This window comes from Papaver somniferum, chromosome 8 (genome assembly GCF_003573695.1).
Source record: "Papaver somniferum cultivar HN1 chromosome 8, ASM357369v1, whole genome shotgun sequence".
Classification (NCBI taxonomy): Eukaryota; Viridiplantae; Streptophyta; class Magnoliopsida; order Ranunculales; family Papaveraceae; genus Papaver; species Papaver somniferum.
The window spans coordinates 131,766,040-131,787,731 of NC_039365.1; the positions used below are offsets into that span (position 1 = coordinate 131,766,040).

At 35.7% G+C, this 21,692-nt stretch overlaps 1 protein-coding gene across 1 annotated transcript; it reads left to right on the forward strand.

Moving 5' to 3' along the window:
* The first annotated feature begins 380 nt into the window (after positions 1–380).
* On the forward strand, positions 381–9,499 carry LOC113304866. Its single transcript, XM_026554000.1, has 3 exons — positions 381–822; positions 994–1,116; positions 8,845–9,499. The coding sequence occupies exons 1-3, from the start codon at positions 805–807 to the stop codon at positions 9,280–9,282; spliced, it is 579 nt and encodes a 192-aa protein (XP_026409785.1). The 5' UTR covers positions 381–804; the 3' UTR covers positions 9,283–9,499.
* Positions 9,500–21,692: the final 12,193 nt, after the last annotated feature.

Here is a 21,692-nt window from a genome sequence, read left to right on the forward strand (position 1 = left end):
CAATTTTTTTCCGAAAAACAACCCCTGGAAAACCCAACAACGGTAGGGATAGAAAAGGTTTTCTGTTAGTCTCACTACATGTTTCGTCGGATGATTTTTTCGAGAAAAATATTTAGGTCAATCCAAAAAGAAAACATAACAATTAAAAAACATGGAGAATAATTGTCATTTTATATAGAACCAAGAAAAAAAATGACAAAAATTAAAATTGACATAATTTTTACTTACTACAGAGGCCGTGTTGTTACGGCACAGGTGAAGTTCTAGTACTATAGAAAAGGGGGCTTTTCAACCACGCCACAGAAAAATTCGAAAATATCCATCCGTGTTTTTGTTATTCTTCGTAACTTTTCGTTTATTTCATTCAATGGAGGGGCAAATATTTGTTACCGATAATTGTTTCTGAAACAAAGTCGAACTGACCTAAGTTTCTTCCATTTTTCTGCGAGTCCTTTTTTCTCAATCCAAATCTTCCCTTTGGGATTCCATCACTGACACCACGGAAACACCAGCGGAAAGAACAGCACCACCACACCTATGTCCGCTCATGATTTCCATCTCCACCCAAAATAGAGACGAACTGAAATATGGCTAGGGTTTAGTTATTTTGGGGATTTAGTTGAGACCAAGATTATTTTCACTTGCCTTAATTTTCAAACCACTTCCATGGTCGAATGGATCCTTTTTCCCCTTCAGGTTCACAAAATTGTCGACAAGTTTTTCTGATTTTCATTGATTTTTATTATTTTAAATTCCCATTTTTCCATCGTCCCCAAATCGACTCAATATAAACCCAAGGAAAGAATGGAAACGGAAGTACAGGTCAGTAAATTTACTTTCAATGAATTGTCATGGAATGAATTTCGAACGGATTGTCAGTAAATTTAATATCGAAATGGCTTATGTTAGTTAAGACATTTCCATAGCATACAAAAAATGGGCTTCAACTGGTGTCTCAGCAAGCATATTCTCATTGTTAGACGTCTATTTTAGCATGATCAATACTCAGCACGGATTGCAACTAATTGGAAGCTTACATTTCAAACTAATTTTGTTGGTGATGGGTCTAAAAGCTCGAAAGCTGATTACTCGGGAAGGTACCGCCTCTGCAAGCAGGTGAGTTTGAACCGAGGACCAGGTACTGATTAAACATAAAATTGGTAGTACAATTATCTTTGTAATTTATTTACATGTATTAGAAACGTGTGTGCTTCATGTATCAACGTTTGGTACTGCATTAAGAGAGTGTCCGTAGTCATTTCATTGGGCTGCTATGAAGTTTTAATTACGATTGTTTAGTTTCAATTTGAATATTTATACTACTAGAACATGCTGCCACGGTGGGAGGGATGACCGAGAAAAACAAAATACCCATATGTAGGAGTGTTAAGAAAATTGATAATCCTCTGATTCACCATTATCCATTGGAATATACACAAAATTAATGCTTCCATAAATCTTCAATATTTATCTGATCGGTGGACTAATTGGTTATACTTTAGTGCGCCATGAATGTTATTTTTCCACGTGTTGTCGATCAAATTCTGTGAATAAATCAAATTTTACCGTGTTTGGCAAAAAGAAGACAAATTTACAAAATTCATTTAATTTTGTATCACAAGATGCTATAATTAAATTGGTCCACGAAGAATTGGTCCACGAAGACTGAAAATTTAACGGAAATGATTGATGTCTCGCGGGTTGAATCTCGCGGGTTCACCCGACTGACATAATGGGGGTGGTCCCAGCCTAAAACCACTCCGAGACCCCAATTTCTGTGTCTGGGGGATGGACCGCCGGATTCAACCCGCGGTCAGTGTATCATTTCCGAAAATTTAATCCTAAAAATGCCCACTAGACATAAACTATCTAGTACTCTATTCACACTTGACCCTTCACATGTTCCCAGGATTAGCAACACAGATTATAGAAACAGAGTCTCATTCATCTTCACTTCTACGTGTCTAAAAATTAGACATTAAAACACCAAACATTTGATGTAAGTTGTATAACAAAAACATGAGATATAACAAGTCCAAATCTACGATGTGGTCGGGCCACATGCTCAAAGTATGTGATCCCTCGTCCTCTTTTTGATACGTCTCATCTCAATAGGTTTTTCTTTTTAACGTTTTTGATAAAGTAAAAAACCAACTTCTTATAAAGAGATTTACAAGTACCTAAAATAACTTGACTAAATTGGGGCCTATGCCACTTAATTGGAACCTATGGATTTCTTCATCCATCGAATAGAAAATGATAAGGGGTGTCTAAAAGATTGTAAAATTACTAAATTAGCCCTTAAAGAAACCTTAATTATTCTAACACAAATACAAATACTAAATCATAACTTAATTAACAAATCCTAATCAATCAAAACTCATTTTATTTTTCAATTGCCATCAAAATTAAAACTAAATCTTAATCAATCACAAACAACAATTAAAATATAATTTCTTTTTGTTAAATAATAAGAAAACCCAAAATCAGACAATTCAAGTGATTGAGTTAAAATCCCCTTTAAACCATTCCATCTAAGAGATACTCTACAATGATTTACCACTAAATCTTTAAAAAAAATTCTGAAAACCCACCCAGAATCGGTTTATATGTTCACCATAGTAATCCGATTGTAATCTTAATCGGGTTTTAATGTGAACCTACATAACCCGATTCTGGGTTGATGTGATGAACATCAACTACAATCGGGTTACGTTAGTGAACACATCAACCGATTCTGACTTATTATTAGGATCATTTTGGACCATATGTACTCTGATTGTGTAGTTGAAAATCTCTGTATACCAACAATCGGACTACATTATTGTCAGTATAAACCGAATCTGAAAAAGCTGCAGCAAACTACTTCCAGAATCGGACTTTATAAACATTTTAGATGTCCGATTCTGTTACAAATTTCATGAGTCCAAGTTACCCAAAAAAAGAAAACCACTTTCATTCATTAAGCTTGGTTCAAGTTTGCAAAATACAATATAAGAAAGCGACAAAATATAAGCATTCGATAGATCAAGTTTTTAACATAAGGAAAATACTCATTCCAACAAATGGAGACCAACGAATTGATCCGGCTTGATCATTTCCTCCCATCGCCTTATGTTGGCATCGTATTTTTTTAGCCACTCCTTGGTGACCTCCGTGACCTTGTTAAACTTATCTACCGGTGGTAATGGACAATCAACACGTACTCTAAGACCGATATAATGTATGTTGTTGTGGTTGAATAAAATAATTCTCCGATCCTTAAGCGATTCATCCCAAATGGTGTATTTTGGGGCGTACGTATAACATGATCCCTTACCACATAGATGAACAACGCAACTCCACGTTTCCGCCAAGAGATGACCACATAGAGGCATACGCATCCAATGCTCTCGGATAATTGGTCCATTCCCCTTTGGCCCTTGTACTCTAGAAACCATTTTTTCAAAAATCATTTCTTTGTCTTCTCTTGTTTTTCCTTCCCTCATCATCGATATGTAAAATTCCTTGTCTTCTTCTAGGCGCAAGGACATAATTTTTCTAAAGTATTGACATTGGGTTAGGTTCTCATCGTCCGCCAAACTTAAATGGCTTTGTTCCGATGCAACGTGATAACCACAATTCCCATCTGCATCCACGTCGTCAGTGGATGACACATAAGGCTTAATGATTTCAGGAAGTCTAGAGTAATACTCCTTGAATATGGTGTAACATGTTCGATGGGGTCTACCTCGTTCATCCCTAGGCGTGCTTCCATCACCAAGAGCGGCCCTTAGAGTCACCATAGAACCCTTTTGTCTTGCTTCTCCCTTCCATGCACGTAACCTTGATACTCGTGTTGTACTCGCTTGACTCTCTTGAGAAGTAACGATTAGATTGATTGGCGCTTGACTCTCTTGAGAAGGATCAATCGGATCTTCATGTTGCGATGGAGCGATTGGATCCTAATTTTGCGAAGGAGCGCTTGTACAGCTTTCTCCCTTCTTTGGTCGACCTCTTTTTCTTTTAGCCGGTGCCTCTTCATTCTCAATGTGTGAATGAACGTTTGAAACATTTGTCTTCTCTTGTGCGCTACTTTCCCCGCTTTCTCCCTTCTTTGGTCGACCCCTTGTCCTCTTATCCGGTGCCTCTTCATTCTCAATGTGTGAAGGAACGTTTAAAGCATTTTTCTTGGCTTGTGCGCTACTTGTCCCGCTTTCCCTCATCTTCGGTCGACCCCTTTTCTTTAGAACTTTTGCATCTTCATTTTTAGCGTCTACCTTCTCATGTCAACAAAGGATTCTTTTATGACTCAACAACAGGTGTTTTCCTGTACTCATTGTAACCTTAAACTCGTACCTTTCTTGCTTCTTATCCATGTTGGAAGGTGGTCTACCCGTCGGCGGTAGCACCGTTGGTTCTTTGACCGGTACCATATGGGGGTTCGCGGCTAGTTTTAAGTTGTACAACAAAACTTTTCTTCCCAAACCATTATTTTTTGCGAATATCTCGATGATTTCTCTTCCAATATCCGTATCCACAAAGGATTCGAATGGTTCTTCGGTTGGGGATGGTTTGAAAGTAAGTTTCTTCCAAAACGGATCGATGATTTCAAAAGAAATTCCTCGTTGGAACTTGGCGATCATGTGATGACACGGAAATCCGAAGGCCATCATCGTCATACATTTACATTCATTTCTTCTTCTCCCATCTCCTTTTCCACATAATATTTGTAATCCTTCATCATGAAAATGATTTCCTGGTGAGACACCCTATAACTTAAATTTATAATCAACCAATGGTGTTCCTTATAACTTGTGATGATTTTCATCCTACTCTCTTCCATTTGAGCGGTTATCTTGATGATATCGGCCTTGGTGTATTCATGGATGGCTTCTTGTAATGTAACCATGGTGTTTTGGCTCCCTCGGAGCAAGCTTTTCAAACGTCCATGAGATCCTTCCGCGATACTTGTGCCTCATTCTTGTAATGCATGTGTTGGTACCTGTAAGAAAACACAAATTTTTCCTTGTACGGATCCAACAATTCCTTTAAACAATCAACCACACATTTCTCGTAATCTTTCTCTCAAAGTAGGATTCGAACTCGGCCACGGACATTGGGTGTACCATTAAATCCCAATGATGTTGAAAAGCCTTCCATAGTATCCCATTCGTTTCATTTCCTTTTCTTCTTGTCCTCCTCTCTTTGTTCCGGAGTTAGTTTTTGAAGACGCTCATCTTCGGCCTTTTCACGAGCGGTACCTTTTTGCGGCTTTGTATGAGATGACTCCCTTTTCGTGGCTTCTGATGTATAATTCATCAAATACTCATGTATGAGATGATTCCCTTTGGAATTATTAGTTTTCTTTGAGTTGTCCAGTTCTTTGAGAAACTCATCAACCTCATTTCGAACTCTACTAGAGTCTTCAAGGATCTTGAGTGTTTTAGATAGTGACTCATCTTCCTTTTGTTCATATATCTTAACCTTATTTTTCAAGTCATAAAGTTGCCTCTCCATATCAACAAATTCTGATAATTTTCTGTTGATTTTGCTAGAAGCATCTTCTGTGAGATTAAGATATAAGCGCCATTCGTTGAACGTCTTAAATTCTTTGGATCGAAGAGACTCAACAATTTCAGTGTTTTTTTTTATTCAAACAGCTTTGAGTCATCTAATCCTGCAAACACGTTAACTGAATCAACCATTAGATTGAATTTATTATAGGTTGGATCGCACCAAACACAGATTGTTAGATCTTTTCGTGTTTTCCTGCTCTGATACCAATTGAAAAGACGAGGGTACCCAAATATACCTCAATCTAAAACTTTTCCACCTATAAGTCCTTTCTCCGAAAGTGATTGTCTATAGACTAGGTCGAGAAAATACAACTAATCGGTTCACACTTCGTGTGATCGTCTATGGATACGAGATCGAGACAATACGACAACAAGATAACTTGTGTGATTGACTATGGATACAACATCGAGACAATACAACTATGTTTACTTGATAATAGGTTCGGACTTAACCAAACACAATAGGATTGCTATCAAGTAAATAGGAATTAACGTTTATGTATTTTACTTCTAATTGTAATAAAAACAATTATATTTGCGAAAATAGAAAAGTAAAAGACACATCAAGATTTTGTTAACGAGGAAATCGAAAATGCAGAAAAACCCCGGGACCTTGTCCAAAATTGAATCCTCTCAGAATTAAGCCGCTATACAAAATTAAAACCAACTTCGTATAGTTGCGACCAAGCAACTAAACCTATAGTTCACCTAGTTCCGTCTGTATCCCTGCGACTCCAACTTGTTAATAAGTCACACACTTGGAACAATTCCTTTGGTTCGTATTCCAAACAGTAAAGGAACAACAAATCTGTTCAGTAACAACTCTTTTCAATCAAGTGATATGAGTTCAACAAAAGGCTCTTCCGTTTATCCCAATAAACTCCTTTGTCAGGTCCTTAGATCTATCTTATCAACAATTACCAAAGTAATTGTTAAGATTTTGCAATCAATATTTTTAATCACAAAGAATTGTATTGATGCCGATCTACTCAACTAATCAATCAAATCTATCACAAAGATAAAGCGATTATAGTTGGATCCTTTTCCAGCCTAAACAAGTATTGTGCACACCAAAAATTATGAACCCAAATCAGAAATCTTCTTCATCTTCAAATCTTCTTAGATCTTCAATAAACACATGCACACAATCAACTTGAATCTCTTGTGATCAATCACACACAGAACGGAGTCTGTTAACAATGGATTATCACAAGACGTCTTTATATCTACAAACAGTCTAAAGATCCCCGTCGAAACTTCGATCTAGTTTGGGTGAATCTTATATCAGAAGAGAAGATTCTCAAGCATAAACAAACTAGGTGCAATCAAAGTTCAACAACCGTTAATCAATCAAATCAATCGAAAACTAATAATAAACCACAATTATCTAGTTTCCCACCAACGGTACTAATAGAGCTTCTCAATCCCAAATAAGTCTTTAAACTGAGCGGCCGTAAGAGATTTCGCATAATTAGGTTACTTTCCTCTCCGAATAGGCGGTTCCACCAGTAATAACACAACTAGGTAGTTTTGCTGGCTCTGAGGATTAGTTTGCTCGAAATGCAAACTTCAATATTTATAGACCAAGGAAGTTTGGACACCAAGGAATTTCCAAAACCGAAATATTCTCAAGATATGCAATATATTTCCAAATTCGGTTTCCCTAAATCCTGGAAATGCTTTGTCCGGATATTGACCGAAAACCTCATTAGAAAATCTCCAATTAGTAAATGCACGTTACCAATTTTTATTTTCTAAAGATATGCATTTTAATTGTTGGAAATTTAAAGCATATAAAACTAAAAACCTTAATTAAAAGATTCTCAATTTATTTCGATCCGGGATTCTCCTTTAGCTATTAAGGAATATCTTTGAACAATAAAAGATAAGTGTTACAGCACATGCTCAAAGTATGTTGACATCTTTACTTTGTAAGTCCTTTTTTCATACTTACAATCTTGGAACCGTTTTGCTACACTTCCAAACAAGTTTAGAATTGGTTCATCTGACTTCCAAGAACTATGTGATTCATTATCCTATCAAATCACCAAACATGGGTTTCACGGTGCTACCAAAACAAGTTTCGGTTTTACCTCCATTTGGGTACTAGAATTAGTCACGCTAGTTACCAAAACTTGGTTGACTAGGTACTAGGATCGATTCCTACATATATATGATATCTGACTTGTATTTGGTGTACATGTCCATAGGATCAGTTCCCAATAACTAAAAACGTGTTACACATGTTCATAGGATCGGTTCCCAATAACTAGAAACTTGTTGCACCTTTTACAAGGATCGATTCCACTTTTGTGATCGGTTGCACCTCTTACTAGGATCGATTCCCCTTTCCCTAGAGTTGGTCATACCAATTACAACAAATCGATCATACCATCTCAGGTGATTACTTAATATCGGTTTCACTAACAAAAGTCATACCAATACAAAAGTCAGGCCTTGTGAATAGTTTTACCAAGAACATAAGCAAGTCATGAGAGGTTATACTAAACACACATATTGGTAATTCAAAATATTTGCAATGAATAACAAAAACCAATAAGCCTAGCGATTTCCCTTTCGATTCACAAAACAAGTTTATGAATGTACTTCCTTTAAACGAATGTAAAACATTGTTTCCTAGGATGAAATCTTCACCTCATACCCATACATAATTACAATAGCATTCAAACGATTATGTCGATGTCTTATATACGAAGTTCAAAAGATAAGTTTTAAACTTCGTATTGTATTCCTTAATACTATGTCTAACTAGAGTATAATCATTCATGGCTTCATAGTTATGTTTTTCAATATGCACGACTTGAAAGATATGTTAGGGAATGCAACAGTTCAAGTCAAATATTACTAACCTCAAGTGCAAGGATGATGTCGTCGTTGTAGCTTCTTACTTCTTCACATTCTTCAAGTCTTCACGTAATACTTGTAATGTCTCATATCCTAAGACTTTCAAGCTAACCTATACGAAGTTGACTCTAGTAAATAATCAAGCGACTATTTAAATGAGTTTTGGTTCACTAAAATATGACAACCAACCTTGACATACCAACGCTTACTGGGTTCAACCGAGCTATGCTCTAACAGAACCGAAGTGAAAAGATATGTTTCACATGTTAGTCCCTACTTCCGAAACAAACCTTCGGGGTTGAATGAACATGATTACGTAAGTACTTAAATTTTTTGTTGATGTTTTTTTCCCATTTTGATCTTTTTCTTTCTTTCTCTAAATTTTTCCTCTCATTCTATGTCTAATACATTTTTTTCCCAGTATCATCGTGGACAACAGAATTATAAAGCAGAGTTTGGAAGACAGTGGAAGCATGAATCGGTTTTCCAGATTCTGAAGACCTATAAACCCGACTACAACCCATCGGTGAATAATGATGATGGAGATGGTACTTCCACTCAACCTACTCAACAGACTCAAGCTACGCAAGACAATGAAGCTGATACTATGTATGAAGATTTTGAAAATATGGCAAGGTTTGGTAGATCATCATCTACTCATAATTCTGAAACCTCAGACATATCTCTTAGAAGACGTTATTTTGAACAAACAGATGACGTTAGAAGTGCAGGGAGAGATCAAGCAAAGAAAAGGGCTTGTGAGGCTAAAGCATCGCAGAAAGCAGATGGAAAAATGGATAAACTCATCGAACTTTTTGAAAACGCACAAGCACAAAGGGTTTCCAAGTATGAAACTTAGGAAGAGTACATGAAGAAGAACATGGAAAGCTCTTCAATCCTGGTACAAACACACAAAGAGAATCGGACATGAAGATCCTACGCCAAAACTTGAATGAATTAGAGGATTCGGAGAAACCCGTCTACAAAATATCGAAGAACGAGATTTTGGCCCGTCATGGATTTCCACTTATTCCATAAATTAAAGTGATATATTAGTAATAATTTAAGTTATTTAGAAGTAGGATTTCAATTTCAATGTACTTTTTTTTTTATGTTTTAAGTTATTTAAGTTATTTAGAAGTAGGATTTGAATTTCAATGTACTTTTATGTTTTAAATTATTTAAGTTATTTTAATTTTAATGTATTTTTTTAATTTCTTCAAAAAACATTGTAACCTTGTTTTGCAATGTAATGGAAGATTTCCCTTTCTTGGGTAAATTCTCAAATTTTGAAACAAACAACCATTGGAACAAATCGCAAACATTTGATGAACATTTAGAAAATCAAATTTTGAAGAAAAAAAAATAGTCGTTGGTGGCATAGGAAAAAAAAAGGTCAAGCGCTGAATTGTGCAGCGCCAGCCTTTAACGATGAACAGAACAACGCCTAGGAAAGCGCAGAACAGTTCGGCGTTGATGCCCTGGAATATTCTCCTAGCGCTGAATCGTTCAGCGTAGATATCACTTTTTCAGCGCTGAATCATTCAGCGTTTCAATCCCGCTGCTAGATGAACTGCGAGCACATGCTAGGAGAGAGAACTAGTGTTAACTTTTAGACCACACTTTTTTTTTGATTTGCAACACTTAACTTCCAATCTAGCAGCCCAATCTACCCCATAGGGGTTAGCCTAAGAAACAAAAAAGAAAAAAACGAAAAAGAAACAGACAAACTATTATTCTAAGAAGCCCTAATAAAATCAGAACATGGAAATGTGGTATTTGATCACTTCGAAAATCATCATCTTCTTTACGCAATTAAATCTTCCTATTCTCTGATTGATATTCATCGGGTTTAGACGATTTTACCATACGGGAAGAGAGAAGAGGAAAAAGAGATGAGACGAAATGGAGGCTTAGTTCTTTTTAGGTTTAGGTTTTATTAATAAGGTTTAGAGTTTGATAGGAGTATCTTCCACACTAACGGTGATACTTAACGTCCAGTTAAGTATTCGGTGTAAACAGAGTGTAACAAATTATTTAGACAAAAATTATGACAAAAGTATTATCTACCCACGTTTTTGCTAACGGGGTTACAAACGGACAGTTAAATCAGGGTGTAAATTGAGTGTGATCCAAGTTTTAATGTCCCGACCAATAGAGTCCTGCCAAGTGTCCTCTTCAGAATTACTAATGCCCAAAATTTTTATCTAATTTAATATGAGGGGGTGTCACACTCACCGTACAATGTGAGAGCATATATGACTTAGCATTTTAAATAAGGGGAGATGCATTTTCTTTTTATCATGTGAAAAGGTGCATTTGTGGGATATATCAATTTACTTTTTTTTCTAATCATAAAAAGAACACTTGCGAGCTTGTGCGCTGTTAAATAGTATAACAGCTTCTACCTCCAAAATTGTCTGAGCACTCTGAGTGCAGCAAAATGCGCAATCAGATTATAGTCTTCTATTTCTGACTAATATTACTCAAAAAAACTGGAGATTTTACCAAATTAAGCTAGTCATCTTGGATCATAATTATCCTGGCGGGATTGAGGTACACCAAATTTAATTGCGGTATACCTAATAAGACAAAACTCGGATCATTATGAAGTAAAAACAACACCCCTTAACCATTTATTTTCAAAATGGCTAATATACCCTGATTAATTAACACTAATAATGTGTTTAAGTTAGTTAATTTGGTTAGATAATTAGTTGAATTAAAATTCTCAAATTAGGTATTATTTGGATTGAACTCATGGATTATGTGTTATGGTTTTTGAGGATTTTTTTTTTGTAATGGAAATAAAACCATACTAGCCAAACAGGATTGCAAAGCCGCTGGGTGATTTTATACTCAAAATTATAGAAGGAATCAACATTTTCAATTCTGAAAGTATGAAAAGTCAGCAAGGTCGACAAAAAAACTATCCTGCCGACTATAGGATTTTTGACACACAGAGAAAGGTGTTTAGAAATGCATGATTAGTCGGCAAGGAATTAATTTCATAACCTGCCGACTAAACTATAGTCGGCAAGGTATTAATTCATAACCTGCCGACTAAAATATAGTCGGAAAGGTATAGGGATGGATACCGTGACGACCATGCAACTTCTAATTTCAGAGATGAAAAGTCGCCACGATATTCAACCTTATACCCTGCCGACTATATTTTAGTCGGCAAGGTCGACAAAAAACTACCTTGTCGATTTTTGATTTTTTTGATTTTTTTTTTTGATTTTTTGATTTCATCATGTATAATTAGAGTTTTAAAGAAAGATTTTGATTTTTTTTAATATGTTTTATTCGGCATAGTTGTTTTATTGTATTAATAGAATGGGCAATTTATTTTAACACTTTTTAGACACCCCTTAGCACACTGGTTTGGATGGAATTAAATTTTATACATCCCAATTAATCCAGTATACCCCAATTTTGGATGGGTTTATCAAGCTTACTTTGTTTTCAAGTGAAAATACAACCAAAATCGATGCGATGTAGGATCTCAACCAATTATCATTAACGTTTATCATTGTAATCCGTTATAGGGGCTGATGAATCTATTAGAGGGTCTGTTGTAATAAGACAAAATAGGGTCACTAGTAAATAATTCTAAAATCCCCTTATCTAAAACGTAAAAAGTTACAGTCGTTTTCTTTATTTTTCGAAGCCAACCGTAACTTATTACATCCAATCGTAATTCATATTTTTGGTTTTTCGAAACAAACCGTAGCTCATTAAATCCAACTGTAACAGAAATATTTGGTTTTTCGAAGCCAACCGTAACTCACTAAAACCAACTGTAACTAACTAGTTACGATTGGCTTCTGAAAACCAAAAAGCCAACCATAATTGGTTCTGAAATCGTTTTTTTCGAATTTGAATGAGAAAAAATAACATACTTGAATCTCATTTGCAATAGATTGATTTTGGGTCGTTGATCAGTTAGAGAATTAGGTTTTTCTTTTTAGGTTTGATTGATAGAAAGTTATTGATGATGATTGGTTTTGAATTTTTGTTGAGGATGATTGATTTGGGTTATTGTTGAATTTTTTTTGACGATGATTGATTGTTGAATTGTTGTTAATGATGATTGATTTTTGGCTATTGTCGATGATTAGATGTAAAGAGTTTTTTTTTATTGGTTTAATTGATGAAGGGTCACCCCCTAACCAACTAACTAGACATTAGGATCACAGTGGAGCCCCTCTAATGGATTCATCCGCCCCTATAATAGGTTAGTTATCATAAGGACTCGGAATTCGGATACTACAATATTTTTCTTTCAGAACTCGGATACTAGTCTTTCAGAGATGCACAACGTAAGTTCGGATGGTTGTGTATCAGAACCCCCGTCCCAAACTCATCCAAGTGCTACCCGTTTTCGACTTCATTACCGCTGAACAGATTTTATCTTTTTTACCATGATATAAACGTGAAAAAATGGCAGTTTATAAATGATGCCTGGTCAATAGTCTGAAAACATAGATGGTAGCTAGGGTCCTGCGAAAGCATAAGTATGAATATCTGACTGAAGCTGGGTTGTACAAACGCGGACACGACACGACGCGGACGCAGACATTACAAAATTTTCAAAAAACTAGAACGCGGACACGTATATACATATTTTATTTATATATTATTTATATATATATAATCATGTATTTATACAGCAAAGTCAACTATTTCGATCCTAAAAATTAGAAAATGATGCTACATGTGTATAAATTTCAAAAGAAAAGAAGATATCGTTTGTTTATACACGCCGATGGTCAAACAATCAGTCACTATTAAACACATGGCACAATCAAAATGCATTCTTAGAACAACACATGCCCAACTAAGGGTATACGTGATGTCATTTCCAATTACAAAACCCTAATAAAGACCTAAATTATTGATCTAAATTTTTTTCTTTCTTCATTTGGTTAATAATAGTAAAAATAAAAGAATAAATTCAAATGAAAATGAAAAAAAAATGTGTCGGACACGCTCCATTGGTGCGTCCAAACCAGACATGCGCAGGACGCACAAATTGGTACGTCTGACGCGCGTTGTATCAGCGTTCCACATGTGTCCCGTGTCCGATGCGAGTCAGACGCGGACACGACTCTTGAAATGGAACGTCCGTGCAACTCAGGACTAAAGGCACCAACTGGTGAGTACATTCCACTTTTCAAAATTATCTTCTTACTTATCTCCCTTATAAAGCATAGTTTGGACAACTTAGGCATGTTAAAGAGTGGCACACTTAGGGAAAACTAAATTTACGGCTGTAAAATAAGCTGTTTAATTAAATTTCAATAATAAATGTTCTATTAATATTTCATAATAAATTTTTATTTAATTAATCAAATAAATATGCTTTCACAATACATAATAAATATATCTTATATTAAATCAGTTGACATTAATGATAGTTGTGATGGTGGGTGGGGGTGGTGGATCTACAGTGGGCATAATGGTGTTGGGTGTTGGTGAGAATGGCGGATTGATGACGTTAATGGTGGTGGTGGTGGTGGAAGAAGTAGTGGTAGTGGGATGAGAAAGATGTCCTAAGGTAGATAAATTACTTAGTTACCCTTGGTTTATTTTTTTATTTGATATTATTTTTTTTAAAATTTAAAATAATACTTTTGTGAATACAGTACATAATAAATTTATATTATATTGAATCAGTGGACATTAATATTGGTAGTGATGGTGGGCGGGGGTGGTGGATCACCGGTGGGGATAATGGTGGTGGGTGTTGAATGTGAGAATGGTGGAGTGATGACGTTAATGGTGGTGGTGCTGGAAGAAGTAGCGGTAGGGAAAGCTAAATCTACGGCTGTAAGATAATCAGTTTAATTAAATTTCAATAATAAATGTTCTATTAGTATTTCATAATAAATGTTTGTTTAATTAATCAAATAAATATGCTTTCATTAAAACAGTACATAATAAATTTATCTTATATCAAATCAGGAGATATTAATGGTGGTTGTGGTGGTGGGTGGGAGTGGTAGATCAACGGTGGGGATAATGGTGGTGGATGTTGGTGAAAATTGTGGAGTGATGACGTTTATGGTGGTGGTGATGGTGGAAGAAGTAGTGGTAGTGGGATGAGAAAGGTGTCATAAGGTATATAAATTACTTAGTTACCCTTGGTTTATTTTTTTTATTTGATTCTATTTTTTTATTTTAAATAATACTTTCATGAATATTGTACATACTAAATTTATATTTTATTGAATCAGTGGACACTAATATTGGTTGTGATGGTGGGAGGGGTGGTGGATTACCGATGGGGATAATGGCGGTGGGTGTTGGATGTGAGAACGGTTGAGTGATGACGTTAATGGTGGTGGTGCTGAAAGAAGAAGTGGTAGTGGGATGAGAAATGTGTCCTAAGGTAGATAAATTACTAAGTTACCTTGGTTTATTTTTTATTTGATATTAGTTTTTAAATTTGTTTTTCTTTAATTTTTCTTATTTTTTAAATTTAAAATAATATTTTCATTAATATAGGACATGATAAATTTATATTATATTGAATCAGTGGACATTAATATTGGTTTTAATGGCGGGCGGGGGTGGTGGATCAACGGTGGGGATAATGGTGGTGGGTGTTGGACGTGAGAATGGTGGAGTGATGACGTTAATGGTGGTGGTGCTGGAAGAAGTGGTGGTAGTGGGATGGGAAATGTGTCATAAAGTAGATAAATTACTTAGTTACCCTTGGTAATTTTTTTTGTTTGATGTTAGTTTTTAAGTTTATTTTTCTTTTACTTTTTTAATTTTTTTAAATTAAAATAAATATTACAGGCCAGATATTTGTCGGGTCGGGACATGAAAGAAAATGAAAGGTTGAGGACTATAAGGAAACCAAGCTCATTCTGAAAGTTAGATACCAAACCAATATAAAGCGCGTTATATTTGAAAAAATAAATTTGCATAAAAAAGTGCCTTAGAAGGCTTTATTAAAAAACAAAAGAACAAACGTATACAGTGAGTTGATTGGTAGCCTAGCGATAAGCTGGGCCCGAACCCTTTCTGACATCTAAAAATTATTTACATGTAAACTCTAAATAATGTTTTATTTTGCATCCATACCAAAAAAAACTGTAAAATTATTGTTTTGCGTATTAATCTAAATTTTGCATTTGGACAAATTAGGCAAGATAAAGAACGGCTGAAATTTGTTTAGGGAAAAGATATATCAATGGTTGTTGTTGTTTACATCATTATTGTATCATTAACTTCACATAATAGATATTTTACTAATCTCTCATTACAAATGAAATATATTTTCATTAAGTAAATAATAAATTTGTTAATAATCATTACGGATGATCGGGGTGGTCTTTGTGAGTGGTGGTGCATGGAGCTGATGGCGATATTTTTGGTGGTGGAAAAGGCAGTGATGATGAGTGGTTCCAGTGATGGTAGTGCAGGTGATCAGTGTGTTAGTGGCAATGTTTATTCTATGTCGTTAAGACACAAGTAACATTTATCGAAGTTGTGGTTGATTTTCTTAATGTGGAAATAAGATGATTATTAATATAAAAGAAACAATTGTATAAGCTGAACACAATTTTTTCCGAAAAATAATCCCTGGAAAACCCAGCGACGATAGGGATAGTAAAGGTTTTCTGTTAGTCTCACTACATATTTCGTCCGATGATTTTTTCGTGAAAAATATTTAGGTCAACCTAGAAAGAAAACATAACAATTAAAAAACATGGAGAATAATTATAATTTTATATAGAGCCAACAAAAAAAATGACAAAAATTTAAATTGACATAATTTTTTACTTATTACGGAGGACGTGCCGTTACGGAACGGGTGAAGTTCTAGTACTATAATAAAGAAAAGGGGGCTTTTCAACCACGGCACAGAAAAATTCGAAAATATCCATCCGTGTTTTGTTATTCTTCGTACCTTTTCGTTTATTTCGTTCAATCGAGGGTAAAATATTTGTTACTGATGTGATTTAAAATTGAATGGTAGTAATAGGTTCGTTGAGACTTGTGAAAGCAATAGATTTTAGATTTAATTTTTAAGACTAAAAATATAACAAACTTAAATAAAAGTGATATGAAAAATATGGAGAAGACTGGGGCTATGGAATCCACTATTTACCAATATCAAAGTGATTTATATATTCTCTAATTATAATCATGCAAATCATGCATTCAAATTGATTCTTAATATTGCAATAGTTGATTTTTTTAGAAATAATAATTGTAGATAGAAAGTATGGGACATCAAAACCCTAGGCTAGCATGTTCCGTCAATTGAAATGACAATTGTTTAACAAAAACTATTTTATCAATTTATTTATCTAGGCAAATAATCATATAATAATTGCATAAATTAGAGATTACCACTTTTCATTGGTGAAATAGATTCTTCCTTCGCCCCAGAGGATGGGTTTAGCTCATCATTGTTTAAACACGCACAAAATATTTGTTCATTGCTTCAAAAATTGTTTACAAAGATGAAATGGAGAGAAAATAATGAAAATCGGGTGTTTGCAACGTTTTCAATTGTTGCAAAACACTGTTACAGAGAATGATAAAAGGAAACTGTCGTTGTCACTGTAGCTTGTACGACTGCTCCTTGTGGTCTTAAGTTCTTCGTATCTTCTTCAATGGCAGCATCAACAATTCTCTCAAACTCACGTTTCTTTGCTCTGGTATCTCCCCCGATCACTACATAACCCTTCTATGAACCACATCAACCTTTTTATAGTTCTCAGGCACAAGAAATCCTCACCATAACTCCAAATATCTCCGTAATGAATAAAACATATTTTCACGGGATTATTTCCTTTTGTTGATCCTTCACACGTATGTTGTGTTTAAAACTTTCCAAAATCAACTAATACACGTATCAGATGGTGTTACAGAAGCTTCAGACACGCGCCATCTCCCAAATAACACGGAGAAGAATATAGTAAACCCGAGATATCTTCACCCCTGTTTTATCCTCCACGTGCTTTCCTCCTTCATTTTATCGATTCAAATTAGTCTACCATTCCTGTTTGACCGAAACAGGTCATATCCAACCAATACCAACGAACAGATTCACGAGAATCTGTTGCATAAACGTTCTCAGAAAATCTCAGAAGTTACGCAGGTGAAAAGAATTTTTTTTCCGCCAATTTTTTTCTTTTCAAACGAAGAAGAAGGATGCCCCCCTAACCAGAGTGGGGGTGCCGATAGAAAATAGGTGTTGAGGAAAAATTTGGATGCTGAGGATGAATTTGGGCTACGCATAACCTTGGGTGCCCCTTAGCCATATCTGGGGTCTGTATAGCAAATGTCCTCCAGGGGTCCAAATATCACTTTTTGAGCAACTTTTTCCAGACAAGTGTATTTTTCCAAAAACACCTACACAAACATAAAAACACTATAATAAGTACAAAATCAAGCACTAGCAATAGAGACACTGAGGACAATTCAGACACAAAAATGTGTCTATCAAATACCCCCAAACCTATTATTTCCTAGTCCTCGAGAAAATCTAATATAAAATGACTACACTTAGCACATGCAGCAAGCCGTTAAACCGCTAGGTGGCCCTAGCGGCGGAGTGTTGTCTCCGGAGGGTTTACCAGAGGTGTACCCACAAAACCTTTACTCCAGACCCTAGCTATCTACGCAGAACCTTGGAAGGCACTAAAGAATCTCCTTGGTTGGCATACAATCATTGACTATAGGAGGAAGTACCCTGATGCGAAATTCCAATTGATGTACACGAGTTTGCACTCAGCATACTAAAATTCATATACAAGTGACAGAGCTCTACTCAGATAGTTTCTAGACATCATAACCGGAGTCAACCAATCACATGGAAATATTAAGAAGATGGATAAATATAAAAATAGATGGTTGAAGTGAACGGTGTTTCCCATATCTGTCTGAAGGCCTCTGCCAAGATGAACCTATCCTAATGGACTGAGATACCGGTCTGACTAATATCAACACAACTGGCATATACAAGGGGACCAGTGGTCGATAAACCTAACTCTAGGTCAACATAACTGGCATATACAAGGGCACCAATGGTCGACTTTATTGAATTTATTCCGGTTGGTCTGATGGTCTGGTCTCAAACTTTTTTTTTTTTTGGTATCTCAATCACCCTATTTCACCTAGCAATGGTAACAACTTGAGTCGTGTGCCCCACCAAATCACTTAAGAAATAAAAACAGAAGGGATTAGGATTCAACGAGTTATGGAGAAACTACCATGTGTTTTTTTAATTCTAACACCCGAGCTCTGTGCTTTTATGGATAGACTCGTTAGATGTTTCCATCTAATCATATTGGTTCCTCAACTCCTACAACCAAGATGTTCCCATCCACTTAGATTGGTTAGTGCCAACCTTAATAAGCATAAATTTCTAGGCTCTGGAGTTTATTTATTGCAACTAAAAGCTAACAAAAAGTTTCTTCCCCACCCCCAAACTTAAATCTAACATTATCCTCAATGTTTCTAGTGAAAGAGCAATACCAAAAAGCAAAGTAACATGAGGAATCAGTAAAGAGATAAGTCGGAAAGATATTACCTGGGTGAAGAGAGAAATCAAAAACTAATATACAATATACAATCGCCTCGATGGTCAATCAAGGGTAAACAGGGTCCTCCATAGGGACCTCCTCAACATCACCTGTAGGAAAGGGCTCTAAAAAGGGTTTAATATCTGACCGTTAACCTTCGAAGAACTACTACCATCCGGTGTCTCAATCTCAACAGCTCCATGAGGAAAGACAATGCGAACAATAAAAGGACCCGTCCACCGAGAACATAACTTCCCAGGGAAAAGATGCAAGCGGGTATCATACAGAAGAACTTTTTGATCTGGAGAAAATGACTTTCTTAAAATATTCTTATCATGTACAAGTTTGATTTTGTTCTTATACTCCTTCGCACTATCGTAAGCATCTATACGAATATCTTCCAACTCATTGAGCTGGAGTTTCCTATGGGCTCCTGCCTTGTCAAGTGAAAAATTTAGCTGCTTAACAGCCCAATAAGATCTATGTTCTAACTCAATAGGTAAATGACATGCCTTGCCATACACAAGACGATAAGGCGACATTCCAATGGGGGTTTTAAACGCAGTACGGTAATCCCATAAGGCATCAGTAAGCCTAGAAGACCAGTCTTTCCGATTAGGATTAACTGTTTTCTCTAATATGCGCTTTATCTCCCTATTGGAAACCTCTACCTGACCACTAGTCTGTGGATGATATGGGGTAGATATCTTATGTGTAATACCATATTTCTTCATCAAAAGCCTAAAAGGTCCATTACAAAAGTGCGACCCTCCATCACTAATTATAGCTCGCGGTGTACCAAAACGTGTAAGTATATTATTTTTCAAGAACTCAATCACAACCCTATGGTCATTAGTCTTACACGCAACCGCCTCAATCCACTTAGAGACATAGTCTACAACGACAAGGTTGTATAAGTTACCAAAAGAATTAGGAAATGAACCCATCAAGTCAATACCCCATACATCAAAGACCTCAACAACTAAAATAGGGTTCAAGGTCATCATGTTCCTACGAGAAATGGTTCCTAATTTCTGGCAACGTTCACAAGTAACACAGTAACTGTGGGAGTCTTTAAACAACGAAGGCCAATAGAATCCACACTGCAATATTTTATCAGCAGTCTTTTTAGCACTAAAGTGACCCCCACAAGTATGATCATGACAAAAGGAAATAATACTGGACTGGTCATTCTCAGGTATACATCTCTTAATAATCTGGTCTGGACAATACTTAAACAAATAAGGATCATCCCAAAAGAAATGCTTCACCTCGGCTAAAAACCTAGAACGATCTTGTTTTCCCCAATGTTGGGGAATTCAACCAGTAACAAGATAATTCACTATATTCACATACCAAGGTGTTTGGGTAACAAAGAACAGTTGTTCATTAGGAAAACTATCCATAACAGGAGGAGAATCATTAAGGGTATCCACAACAAGCCTAGACAAGTGGTATGGTACTAAATTTTCTGCACCTTTTTTATCTCTAATGTCTAAGGAAAATTCCTGCAACAATAGGATCCATCTAATCAATCTAGGTTTAGTATCCTTCTTGGAAAGAAGATACTTCAAAGCAGCATGATCAGTAAAGATTATGACCTTAGAACCTAAGAGGTAGGATCTAAACTTGTCTAAGGCAAACACAATGGCTAATAGTTCCTTCTCCGTAGTGGTATAGTTCAACTGGGCATCATTCAGAGTTTTGCTAGCATAGTAAATCACATGAAGTAACTTATTTTCTAGCTGACCTGACACAACACCAATAGCATAATATGAAGCATCACACATGATCTCAAAGAGTAGGTTCCAGTTGGGTGCCTGGACTATGGGGGCGGTAGTGAGTAAATTCTTAAGCTTCTCAAAAGCCTCTAAACAAGCATCATCAAAGACAAACTTAACGTCTTTTGCAATCAAATTGCAAAGAGGTCTAGAAATTAAGCTAAAATCCTTAATGAATCGACGATAAAAACCTGCATGGCCTAAGAATGACCTAATATCTCTTACGGTTTTTGGGACCTGTAAATTTTGAATGAGGTCAACTTTGGCTCTATCTACCTCTATACCCTTCGAAGATACAATATGCCCTAGAAAAATTCCTGAACAAACCATGAAGTGACATTTCTCCCAATTAAGCAGTAAATTCTTTTCCTTACACCTAGTCAAAACTAATGACAACAATAATAGATATTTTACTAATCTCTCATTATAAATGAAATGTATTTTCATTAAATAAATAATAAATTTGTTAATAATCATTACGGATGATAGGGGTGGTCTTTGTGAATGGTGGTGCATGGAGCTGATGGCGATATTTTTGGTGGTGGAAAAGGTAGTGGTGATGAGTGGTTCCGGTGATGGTAGTGCAGGTGATCGGTATGTTAGTGGCAATGTTTATTCTATGTCATTAAGACACAAGTAACGTTTATCATGGAAGTTGTGGTTGTTTTTATTAATGTGGAAATAAGATGGTTATTAATACAAAAGAAACAATTGTACAGGCTGACCACAATTTTTTCCGAAAAACAATCCCTGGAAAACCCAGCGACGATAGGGATAGTAAAGGTTTTCTGTTAGTCTCACTACATATTTCGTCCGATGATTTTTTCGAGAAAAATATTTAGGTCAACCTAGAAATAAAAAATAACAATTAAAAAACATGGAGAATAATTGTCATTTTATATAGAGCCAACAAAAAAAAATGACAAAAATTTAAA

Excerpts from the sequence above, each read along its gene's own strand:
- LOC113304866 (XM_026554000.1), top strand. Across the intron at positions 1,117-8,844 it reads GGTACCGCCTCTGCAAGCAG|TATCATCGTGGACAACAGAA; the intron begins GTGAGTTTGAAC and ends TTTTTTTCCCAG.